At 46.5% G+C, this 12,174-nt stretch overlaps 1 protein-coding gene across 4 annotated transcripts in view; it reads right to left on the bottom strand.

Annotated features, from left to right (window-relative positions):
- HERC2 (HECT and RLD domain containing E3 ubiquitin protein ligase 2) overlaps positions 1-12,174 on the bottom strand; it is a 220,595-nt gene that overhangs the window by 105,771 nt on the left and 102,650 nt on the right. For all 4 annotated transcript variants that reach the window (XR_012414636.1, XR_012414637.1, XM_065547623.1 and 1 more), the window contains exons 36-41: positions 7,296-7,483; positions 6,057-6,249; positions 4,108-4,290; positions 1,275-1,456; positions 305-452; positions 34-230 (exon numbers count right to left, since the gene is read on the bottom strand). Coding sequence is in view for 2 of the 4 variants with exons in the window: in XM_065547623.1 (XP_065403695.1) it covers positions 34-230; positions 305-452; positions 1,275-1,456; positions 4,108-4,290; positions 6,057-6,249; positions 7,296-7,483 (1,091 nt within the window). In the remaining 2 variants the exon portion in view is untranslated. The remainder of the gene's footprint in view (positions 1-33; positions 231-304; positions 453-1,274; positions 1,457-4,107; positions 4,291-6,056; positions 6,250-7,295; positions 7,484-12,174) is intronic.

Here is a 12,174-nt window from a genome sequence, read left to right as displayed (position 1 = left end):
TCAACTAAATTAATTCTGAGTGCACAAACCCACCCCTTCGGAAGGCCTTCCTGCAAAGCTGTGGGTGACGCAGCGGAGCTGGGAGTTGATGTACTTGTTGATGAGCCCGTTCCACTGAGTCAGCGAGTGCAGCGTGCGCAGCAGCGCCACCACCTCCTCCGCCAGTGTGCTGCTGTGCGTGGCGGTCAGCGAGGCCTGCGGGCGCGCCCTGCGCCGCCTGGGCGTGGACTCTGCGGAGGAAACAAGGGGAGGAGCTGCTGCGCCGCTCCTCACCAGGGCACGGGGAAGGGAGACAGCCACCCACCTCTGAGTAACGGCACGTCGGAAGAGCAGGTAGTGAGCAAGCTCCCCAAGAAGCCAAACAGCTTCTCCACAAGGCACTTCATGTCCCTCGCCCTTTCGGTCTTGTCCCATGACGGAAGGACTGCTTGCAATAAATGCACAGCTAAGATCTGATAAAAGACAATTTAAAACGACAAGCATTAAAAAAAAATCTGATTAAGAAACTACAGATTGTTATTTTCTCTTTACCTTTTTTTTTTTTTTGAGACAGAGTCTCGCCCTGTTGCCTGGGCTGGAGTGCAGTGGCACGATCTCAGCTCACTACAACCCATGCCTCCCAGGTTTAAGCAATTCTCCTTGCTTCAGCTTCCCAAGTAGCTGAGATTACAGGCACCCACCACCAAGCCCAGCTCACTTTTTTTGTATTTTTAGTAGAGACAGGATTTCACTATGTTGGCCAGGCTGATCTCGAACTCTTGACCTCGTGATACACCTGCCTCGGCCTCCCAAAGTGCTGGGATTATAGGCATGAGCCACTGTGCCCGGCCTCTCTTTATTTTCTGTTCTCATAATGCAAGCAATCATGTGAAAATTTTGAGATTCATTATTTTACAGCCGGTAATTACACTGAAGTTGATTAGTGATTAGGATTGTCAGGGACTTTAGAAAAAAGCAACATTACAGATGCATGTGTTTAATTAAAAAAGAATTATTTTTAGTTTAATTCTTAAGACAATTACACTACAAATTCTGTGAAGCAGATGAGTGCGTAGTTGCAGGATTTACCACTGAAGAGAAAAGCAGGTAAGCTAAAGGTTAGTGACTTACCAATTATCAAGGACCTCTGCCCCTTGCCTCCAGAAAATCTATCCTGTCACTTCTAGACCCTTTCTGTACTCGTTAATGAATAAAGGCCCCTGACTCCGAGGGCAGGGAACTTCAGTACATGGATGCCTCTCTCAGGGAACTGGTTTTGCCTGGCAGCACATTACCTGCCTCTGCAGCGAGGCGGCAGTGAAGGGTGCATGCCCTTCCACGACCTTCATGAGCAGCGTGATCCACTGCGGGGAGCTGAGGGCGCCACACACTTGCGGTGTGAGAGCGATGCTCCGCACAAACCCCAGCGTGCACCAGCTCCGGTGCTGCTCCCTGCACACCAGCCTGTTTGGAGAAGCTGCAGGAGGGAAAACAGACATGCTTGGTAACAAGTCCCTAAAGATAAATCCCTAAATGTAAATCCTTACTTTTTTATCAACTTACTATTTTATTTTCTACAGTAAGCTCCTTTACAAATATATTGCAGTTTGTAAATTAATTCAAATTCAAAGTGAGAAGTGGAAGACGACTTTTAAGTTAGTTCAAGAAACATTTCTGAATTTTTCTTTTTTTTTTTTTAGAGATGGGCTCTCACTATGTTGCCCAGGTTGGTCTAAAACTCTTGGGCTCTAGTGATCCTCCTGCCTCGCCCTCCTGAATAGCTGGGACTACAGGCATTTTTAAAACCTTCTAAGTATGTGTAGTAAAAGTAGTTAGGGAATTTTAGCTATGTATTGTTTCTAGCCAACAGGAAAATGATCTATAATTCAAATAGCAGTTAATTTGCAAGAGTGCATCTATTGTATTTTTTTCATTTCGTTTTAAATATCTCCACAATCTTGCTTATATTTAATCTGCACCGTAAGTTTCCAATCTAACTTTACTATATCTGCATTAACAAAAGGAAAGGTTTTCACTAGGTTTACACCATTGGATTGTGGCACAAGTGGGCCCACCTCTGCTCCCCCTGGCTCCAGGACTCCACTACTCCCTGAACGGAGGCTGAGGCTTGGAGGCTGGGCCCTCCTGAGGGACCCCACCCACAGCCCCACAGGACCTGCTCTCGCCTCCCACCTCCCCACCCTGCCCTCAGCTATCCAATCCTATGAGGATACCTGCCTTCCTTCAGCACACTCGTATGCGCTCACACACACTCTCACACCCTCATACGCATCCTCACACTCACACCCATACGAAGTTATTCAGACACACCCACGGGCATCCACACACCCACCCTCACACTCTCAGGTGCACTCACACCACTGTCGCAATCACTAACACAGACACAATCCCAGTCACACATATGCACACACAACCTAAGATGCAAGCTGACACTCCTATGCACTCTCACATACACTTACCCCTCCCAATGCATACAGAAACTCAGATGCACTCACACTCCTAAACACTAGTCACAACCGATTACTCACCCACTCACACCTGTACCCACACACTTGCTCACTTGACACTCACACCTACACTGTTACAACCTCCCACTCACTGACACAAGCAAAATGCTCACATTCATGCACACGCACTCACAATAACACGTCACTCGTGCTCACACTGACACAAGGCATTCACATTTACACAAATGCTCACCCTCAATCGCACACTTACACTTGTGCCTGCCACCCACTCATACTTCCTCACACTCACCAAGCCTCACTTACACTTCGTCTCATTCACACCCAGTAATCCCCTCACACTCATGCCTCCCTCGTGCTCACCCTCACACACACACTGGCTCAATGCACTGGCGCTCTCACTCCCACTTCACCTGCCCACTCACATGCTCTCATGGACACACACACACCACTCACATAAATGCATGCATACATATACACACACAACCACACGCTACAAACACACCGCCACACTTGCAACACACATGCTCAGCCACTTGCCCATCAACCGCTAAGACACTCACTCTCATCAATAAGTGCGGACACTCTGGCACACCACTAATACACGCATGCTCTCACACAACCTCCCACACACTGGAGCATGTCTACATCCTCACCCACACTCACAGGGGCTCACTGTCAGTCACATGCACATTCACCCCACTCCCTCAGTTCACATTTCTCATACTTACACTCCACACACAAACACTTTACGGATTAAACTGTGCCTGTCCCCCAACTTCACATACACTCAGAACCTCAGAATATGATCTTATTTAATGAGGTCTCTGTAGACCTCATTAAGGTAAGAATTTAGGTGACATCATGTTGGATTAGAGTCAAACTCAATGAAAGAGTCCTTTCAGAGGCAGAAAAGGACATGCAGAACACAGCGGCAGGGGCCATGTGAAGACGCAGGCAGACACTGGCACAATGCGTCCCCACACCAAGGAAGCCTGGAGCTCCCAGAAGCTGGACAAGGTAAGGAAGGACCTTCCCTTAGAGCCTGTGGAGGGAGCACGGCCCTACCCGCACCTGGATTTGGGACCTCTGGACTCCAGAACTCTGAGAGAACAAATCTGTTGTTTGAAACCAGTGTTGTGGGTTGAATTCAGAATTGCAAAATTCATATGTTGAAGTCCAAACCCCTACAGTACCTCGGCAGGTGACCTTGTTTGGAAATAGGGTCGCTGCAGATGTACTTAGTTTGATGAGATTGAATGATGTCCTTATGAAAAGAGGAGATTTGGAGGCGACTCACACACAGGGAGAATGCCATGTGAAGATGACGGCAGAGATCGGGGTGACACCTCTACAAGCCAAAGAACGCTAAAGAGACCAGCAAACTCCACAAGCTGGGGCAGAGCCCTGAAGCAGCTTCTCCCTCACAGCCCCAGAAGGAACCACCCTTGATCTCAGCCTTCCGGCCTCCAGAACCATGAGAACTACTGCTGTGTAAGCCCCCAAGTCTGTAGTACTTTATTACAGCAGCCACAGGAAACAAATCCACACACATTCACACCCACCCACATTGACACCCAGACACGACAAGCGTGCGGCCCCCAGCGCTGACTCCCTGGGCCCTCAATCTCTCATTCCATACATGTCTTGTCCGTCGTTCCGCTTTCCACTAACATTCGCAGCAGTCCGCACAAAGTCTTGGTGGCTTCGCTCTGCATGATCTCGGCATGAACTCCGGCAGACAGACAAAGAGTCTGCAGTAAGTTAATAGTGCTGGTAAACATCATTGCAGTGGGGTGAATGTTCCTTTCAGTTTGTTCGGCTTCTAAAAAAAAAATCAAAATAACAAATTATATTCCCAAGTAAAACTGGAAGATAGTCTTGCACATAATTTAATAGCTTTAATATTACATTCTTGTTTTCTTGAAGACTTGAATTTTAGTGCAGTTTTAGGTTCACGCAAAATTAAAAGTACAGAGATTTTTGCATTCTTTTTTTTCTTTGAGACAGGGTCTCTCTGCTGGAGTGCAATGGCACGATCATAGCTCACTGCAGCTTTGACCTCCTCCCTGGGTCAAACAGTCCTCCCACCTTGACCTCCCAAACTGTCATCTTTTCTGCTTTGGAAAGGGAAACAGATCTTTACAAGAAAAGATGGAACTCAGGATGCACTAACCGTGCACCCTACTATTTCTGTTCCCATCTTCCTCAAGAATCTTTTAAATAATAATTCTCAAAACAACATTAGCATATAACTCAGAAGCAATAAATGATTCCAAGGTTTCACTTCTTTAGAACGACAACTTATCAAATGTCAAGCACTAGTTTCTGATGAGCAGGCTGTGTCCTGGACGAGGACAAAGCACCAGCATCTGTGGAGTGGGGCGACCAGATGCTCGTGCATCCAGTTTGGTTGGCTTTGGGATGCGGAGATGTGTGGCAAATGAGGCCGCCCTCTGTCACGGGGCCACCCCTGCCCAGGCTCTGACATCCCTATGGGGAAAGGCCACAGGCAGGGAGCCAGACCTGCTTCCCGCAGGCGAAGTGGGCTGAGAGGAAGCAGTGCCTGGTGTGAGGCAGTATGCTATAGGCTGGACGCTGGCGGCCAGCACCACAACCACCCTCAGGGACAGGGTTCCAGGTGCCACATACATCACTCCTAACAGGCCTACGCAGCAGGCAACACTTCTGTTCACACCTGAGGGACCCAGGCCCCAGACGTGATGTGCCGAAGGTGGTGGCATCAGGATCTGAGCTGTGTGCTCCGAGCCCAGATGGTCTGCTGTGGCACAGCCTCTTCCAGCCCCCACACCACCTACTCTCTACTGAGTGCACCTTCTAAGGTCTCATGGTCACTGTCACAGCCGTTTCTGAGCCTGACGACACTGCACCCATGGTGGGCACCGCGGTGCTGGGAGGCAGCCCCAGCCTCTTGGTTGGTCTTACCAAGCCCAGCCATGTGAAGCTTCACATGTCTTTTAGGAACAGGTAAGAAATGTCACGAAACCTCCTCCCACAACCTGGATCTCCTTGGATAGGATCCAGCGTTCTTGGTCCACCCCTGAATTCTCACTTCTGCTTCCCTAGAAGCGATAAAGTGCTGACTAACTCCACATTACAGGAAGAGTTCAGAGTCAAGGACCGCAGAGGAAAGGTAAAGGCAGAGGGCAGGTGGAGTGTGCTTGGGCAGGGCCTCTCACTGGAGGAGGCGGCGATGGACCGAGATCGCAGGGCAACGCCACCAGGCCTCAGCTCACTCCCTCAGACGCAGGCTCAGCACCAACCACATGAGACTCGCTGGTGGTGCAGCTGCCCCGGCCTGGCCACCACATTCTCAAAGAGAGGCACATGCACACGTGAGAGGAAAATGCAGAAAGTCAGTTCCAGCCAGATCGTCAGATCCCACAGCCACTCCACGCACATGCATAAGAGGTGCCCAGGAGCTTATTTAAACAGCAGGCTCCGAGGACAGAGTACCAGCTGCAGGTGCGTCCTGATATCCCATTCTAATGCCCAGATGACAGTGGTGGCAGCCAGCACCTGGACAGTTTATGGGCTGCCTTGGACTAAACGCCTTCCTGAGTCACCCACCAGAGTCGTCCTCTGTGTCCGAGTCCTCTGCTGAGGGCTGTGCAGCGGCCGGCAGCTCTGCCAGCTTGAGGTCATATTTTCCTTCTTTCCCCATCCTGTAGGAGTTGGTGCTGCCCGTGTCCCACTGGACTCTTATCCACCCGTCCTCTCCCAGCTCACCAATCACTCGGCCTAGGCCTGGAGGAGGCCCATCCTGAGAAACCAAAGTAGAGATCAATTAGGAGGGTGTGTGCCCTGCCCTGGTCCTTCCATGGCTCCACCAGACCTGCCACACAGATGTCTCCATATGCCACCCTGTCTGTCAGGGACCGTCCCCATACACAGATTTCACCTCTCCTACAAAAAGTGTGCTTGCATCATTTTAAATTAAATGACATAAAATAACGTGCTCATGCTGCTTTACCAAGGAAGTCGGGGAAATCTCATCTCAATTAGGATCCTCTCTGGGTCAATGCAGACACAGGGCTTTACAGCAAGTGCTGCCCCTCAATCCCTCACGGGCCTTGCAAGAGCAGAAACCGGAAACAAGCACCAGCACCTCCACATTCCCTTTTCTTCAGTTTCCCCCGGGCCCCAGGGTGGAAGCTCTGTCTCACTTCTGCGGGAGAAAACTGTTTCTACGATGGATGCTGCTGTCTCCAGACACTGCGATTTCTAAGATGACTGTGACAAAGCCCGGGCTTACCAGCGTGGCTGAGAAAAGCCAGACAGACCATGGGAAGGTGAACACTGCCCTAACTTAGCTAGGGCTGTGGTAAGTGACTTCCACCTGGGGGTACTGGCAGATTTAGAAGAGACCTGCTATGAGGGAAAATGGAGACACGGCCACAGGCCCATGAGGTGTATCCCTAACTACTAGGCTCGCGGCACTTCGCAGCACATGGCCATCAACTCACAGGGTCAGCATCTGGGCTTCCTGCCTCAGAGCCTTCACTACACCAACTTTCAGAATGAGATTTACTCTCTTGCTCACTCTCACTCTGGTTCCAGCGACCCATCAAACTGAGCCTCACGCCAGTGAGTTTCCTGAAAAGAGCTGCCTCTCTTTCTGGACTTGATTCTGCTCAGATGCCCTACTTATGATTCCCTACTCTTCAGCTGCTTGGGAATCAGTAACTGTGTCATCTAACAACCACACACGTTCCGGGTTATTCCAATTTCCACCCACCAATATCGTACAGAACTGTGCAGAAGATAACTGACGTGTGGCTAATGTGTTCACATCAAATCTCTGAGTACCTGATCGCCCCATTTCCAGTCCACACCTCTCATGACCCTCGTTCCAATCTTCATCATGGCAGCCAGCTCTGGCCCTGAAACAGGGAGCTGCACAGGAGCCGTTTCCTTCCTTGTTTCTTCCAAAACTGTGGCAGAAGCACCTTGAGCAGAAGCATTCATATCTTCCTCAACGTTGTCACAACTGGGGCCTGACAGAGCGTCAAAAACAGCAGCTGAGCCAACAAGTAGCTACAATGCCCCCTTAATACACACAAAACATTTCAAAAGTACTAATGATCATAATTTTGAAAAATCCATACTATAGGTTTTATCAATTAATATAATACCATGAATATTTTACTGATATAGGATAAACCCAAGATAAATGGAAGGACGAAATACATAAATATGCCAAGAAGATACAAAAGATATTAAAATGCTCAGTAAAGCTACTTTCTCTACTTCTAGGAATTACTCCCCCGAAAAAAGCAAAATAACTGAGTTAGAAAGATACTCATCACAATTTTTTATTAAAAGAAAAACAAACATAACTACTTAAATATCTAACAGTGAGAAACTAACAAACTTTAATCACGATTCTGTGCAGAAGACAGCTAACAGCTAGCCAGAGATACCACATCAGACAGGACTGCTGCAGGCTAGCCCTCCGCTGGAGTCTGGATTTCAGGAGGGCTCCCCCATTCCCTAGGTGGTAGGTATGGTTTGCTGTGCCTCAACTATCTGTACAGACAACGTGGTCTGTGCTGAAACCTGCTTTCCTTGGTCTGGAACTTGGTACGCGCCAGGCAGGGGGTGCCCATGTGATCAGCCTTGATGGAAACCCTGGGCCTGGAATCTCTACCCAGTTTCCCGGCAGACAGCACTTGACATAGCTCGGTGCCAGGGCAGTTAAGCTCCTCCTGTGTGGCTCCTGTGGAAGCTTGTACCTGCTTTCCTCTGGATTTTACCCATGTCCCTCTTCATGATTTTGCTCTGTGTCCCTTCACTGTAATAAACTGAGCCCTGAGTACAACTACATGCTGAGTCTTGTGAGTCCTGCTGGCCAACCATCAAACCTGGGGGTGGTCTTGGAGACCCCTGACAACTGGGGCCCTGGATGGCCACAGAGTCATCCACAGCATGAAACAGAAGCTGATCTGCTGTCACCTGAAAGAAGAAAACCTTACCAATGGATTTGAAAATGGGAGATCTAACCCTAGGAAAGTACGCTAGATTTTTAACCCCCCTTTTCCCACTTGCTAAACTGAGAGGGGGTAGGAGTGTGGTCCTGGTAACTCCCTTGGTTTTAGTCTTCTCCTCTGGGTAGGAGGGAAAAAGATCCAAACAGTCCCAAAGGTGGGCTTGGGTTGACCAAAAAATGTAAAAAGTTTGTGTTTCCCTCTCCCGTGAGAGTAAAAAAGGATATTCAATTCTCAGGACTGGAGCAAAACTTTACATAAACTAGCAGGGGAAACAGCCTTTCCTTTAGCCTAGCTGCTACTTTGAGGGGCCCAAGAATGGGTCCCAAGGAAGGGACAGGAGATGCATTACAGGCGAATCTCCCAGGATCCCCTGCGCAGTTATACTGTTAACTCTGTAAAGACTGCCAGTGGCTTGAAGAAATTTGCAACCAAAACTGGGGGAAATTTTTATTTTACATAGCTTATATTTTGTGGCTGTTACATGTGGATGTATACATTAAGTTAGTATAAAATATTATATGCTTATAATTTCTTTTTTTTTTTTTTTTTTGAGACGGAATCTCGCTCTGTCACCCGGGCTGGAGTGCAGTGGTGCGATCTCGGCTCACTGCAACCTCTGCCTCCCGGGTTCACGCCATTCTCCTGCCTCAGCCTCCTGAGTAGCTGGGACCACAGGTGCCTGCCACCACGCCCGGCTAATTTTTTGTATTTTTAGTAGAGACGAGGTTTCACCGTGTTAGCCAGGGTGGTCTTGATCTCCTGACCTCGTGATCCACCTGCCTCGGCCTCCCAAAGTGCTGGGATTACAGGCATGAGCCACCACGCCTGGCCTATAATTTCTTAAATGACAAGAGAGATACCCTGATCAGGGCAAGTTGCAAATATAAACAGATATTCGTAAGATACAACTTCCTTGCTTTTTGCAGCCAGTGGGCCAGATGAAATTTAAACAGATGAATACTATCAACAGAATGAGTCCCCATACTTAATGATTTGTGCTGTCATTTTTACTTATGTAAAAATGCAGATATGCTTTTGTAATTTTTAAATGCAACTTTTGGTTGCTAATGAGGCCTTAAGAAATCAGATATAACTCTTACTAGATTATTCTTTTCAGCTAGCTGTAATTCACATATTAAAATATATATTTGATATAATATAACATATAAATATATAAATTAAATATATATATATAGAGAGAGAGAGAGACAGAGACAGACAGACAGACAGACAGAGAGACAGATCGATAGAGAGAGCGATTCCCCCCACCCCCAAGACAGGATTTCACTCTGTCACCCCGGCTGGGGTGCAGTGGCTTGATCTCCACTCACTGCAACCTCTGCCTCCCCGGCTCAAGCAATCTTCCCACCTCAGCCTCCCAGGCAGCTGGGACCACAAGCACACACCACTATGCCCAGCTAATTTTCACATTTTTTTGTAGAGACAGGGTTTCGCCGCATTGCCCAAGTTGCTCTCAAACTCCTGAGCTCAAGCAATCCAGCCGCCTCAGCCTCCCCAAGTGCTAGGATTACAGCCTGGCCTGATATATATTTTTGAATGGATTAATGTGAACTCTAAGACTGATGTGATAAAAAGAGCTTGGGAAAACCTTGCTTTTTCGCTCTGACTTTGACAACTGGCTCTGCAGCATCTCATATTTTAGCCAAAGACCACCACCATAAACCAATCAGATCTAATAGACATATACAGAACATTTCACCAAAAAGAGCAGAATACACATTCTTCTCAAGTATACCACAGAACAATCTCTTAGACTGACCAGACCATATGTCAGGCCACAAAGTCTCAAATTTAAACAGATTAAAATCATACAAGTTACCTTCTCCAACCAAAATGGAATGATGAGAAATTAATAACAAAAGGAAAAGTGGAAAATTCACAAGTATATGAAAATTAAACAACACACAGTAAACAATCAGTGGGTCAAAGAAGAAATCACAAGGGAAATTAGAAAATACTATGAGATGAATGAAAACACAACATACCAAAACTTCTGTGCTGCACCAAAAGCAGGGCTAAGTGGGGCAATTGTACTATAAAAGTCTGCATTTACAAAAGACGACCTCAAATCAATAACTTAACTCTGCATCTGGAAGAACCAAAAAAATAAGAACACAACAAAAACCAAAGTTGGGCCAGGTGTGGTGCCTCACATCTGTCATCCCAGCACTTTTGGAGGCTGAGGCAGGTGGATAACTTGAGCCCAGGAGGTTGAGCCTGCAGTAAGTCATGACTCTGCCACTGTACTTCAGCCTGAGGGACAAAGTAAGACCCTGTATCAAAACAAAAACAAAAACAAAAACGTACGAAGCAGAAAGAAGGAAATAATAGAGATTAGAGTAGCCATAAATGAAATAAAGAATAGAAAAGTAATCAACAGAACCAAAAGTTCAGTTTCTGGCAAGAACAAAAAAACTGACAAACTTTTAGCTAAATTAAGAAAAAAAGAGGCCAGGCAAGGTGGCTTACAGCGCTTTGGGAAGCTGAGGTGGGCGGATCACGAGGTCAAGAGATCGAGACCATCCTGGTTAACATGGTAAAACCCCATCTCTACTAAAAATACAAAAAAATTAGCTGGCCGTGGTAGTGCGCACCTGTAGTCCCAGTTACTCGGGAGGCTGAGGCAGGAGAATCGCTTGAATCCGGGAGGCGGAGGTTGCAGTGAGCCAAGACTGCGCCACTGCACTCCAGCCTGGCAACAGAGCAAGACTCCATCTCAAAAAAAAAGAAAGAAAAAAAGAAAGAAAAAAAGAGAGAAGATGCAAATAACTAACATCAGAAATGTAAGTGGAGACAGCACTACCAACATAAAAATAAAAAAGATTGTAAAAGAACACTGTGAACTGTATGCCAACAAATAAAATAGCCTAGATAAAATGAATGAATTCCTAGAAACATAAATTACCTGAACTGACTCCAGAAGAAATAGAAAACCTGAAAAGACCCATAACCAGTGAAGAGATTGAATCGGTAATCAAATATCTTTCAACAAAGAAAAGCTTAGCTGGTCAACTCTACCAAACATTTAAAGCAAAATTGACACCAATCTTCAAACTCTTCTAAAAACAGAATACATGGGTACACTACCTAGTTCATTCTATGAGGCCATTATTACCCTGATAACTGTAAAACAATAAAATATTGCTGAAAGAAATTAAAGAGGAAAGAAATAAATGGAAAGACATTCCACATTCAGAGAATGGATGTTAACATTGCTAAGATGGCACTATTCCCCAAAACAATCTACAGATTCAATCCCTAGCAAAAATCCCAATGGTCTTTTTTGCAGATATGGAAAAGCCAGCCTTGATGTTCATATGAAAATGCAAGGGACCCAAAGAAGCCAAAATAATCTTGAGAAAGAAAACACACTTCTCAATGCTAAAACAGTACAAAACTACGATGTTCAAAACAGTGTGGTACCCACATAATTATCGACATATAGAATGTGATAATGTAATTGAGAGTCCAGAAGTAAATCTAAATACCTACAGCCAACTGATTTTTGCCAAGGGTACTGAGAACTTCAGGGAAGAACAGTCCTCAACAAGTGGTATTGAAACAATCAGATAATCAAAAGAAAAAGGTTAGACTCTTACCTCACACGGTGTAAAAAAAATTACCTAAAAATGGACCAAAGATCTAAATGTAAGAGCTAAAACTATAAAACTTACAGA

The sequence above is a fragment of the Macaca fascicularis genome, chromosome 7, assembly GCF_037993035.2.
Source record: "Macaca fascicularis isolate 582-1 chromosome 7, T2T-MFA8v1.1".
Lineage (NCBI taxonomy): Eukaryota > Metazoa > Chordata > Mammalia > Primates > Cercopithecidae > Macaca > Macaca fascicularis.
The sequence above is the reverse complement of the archived record's forward strand: the minus strand, read 5'-3'. Positions and strand labels throughout refer to the sequence as shown.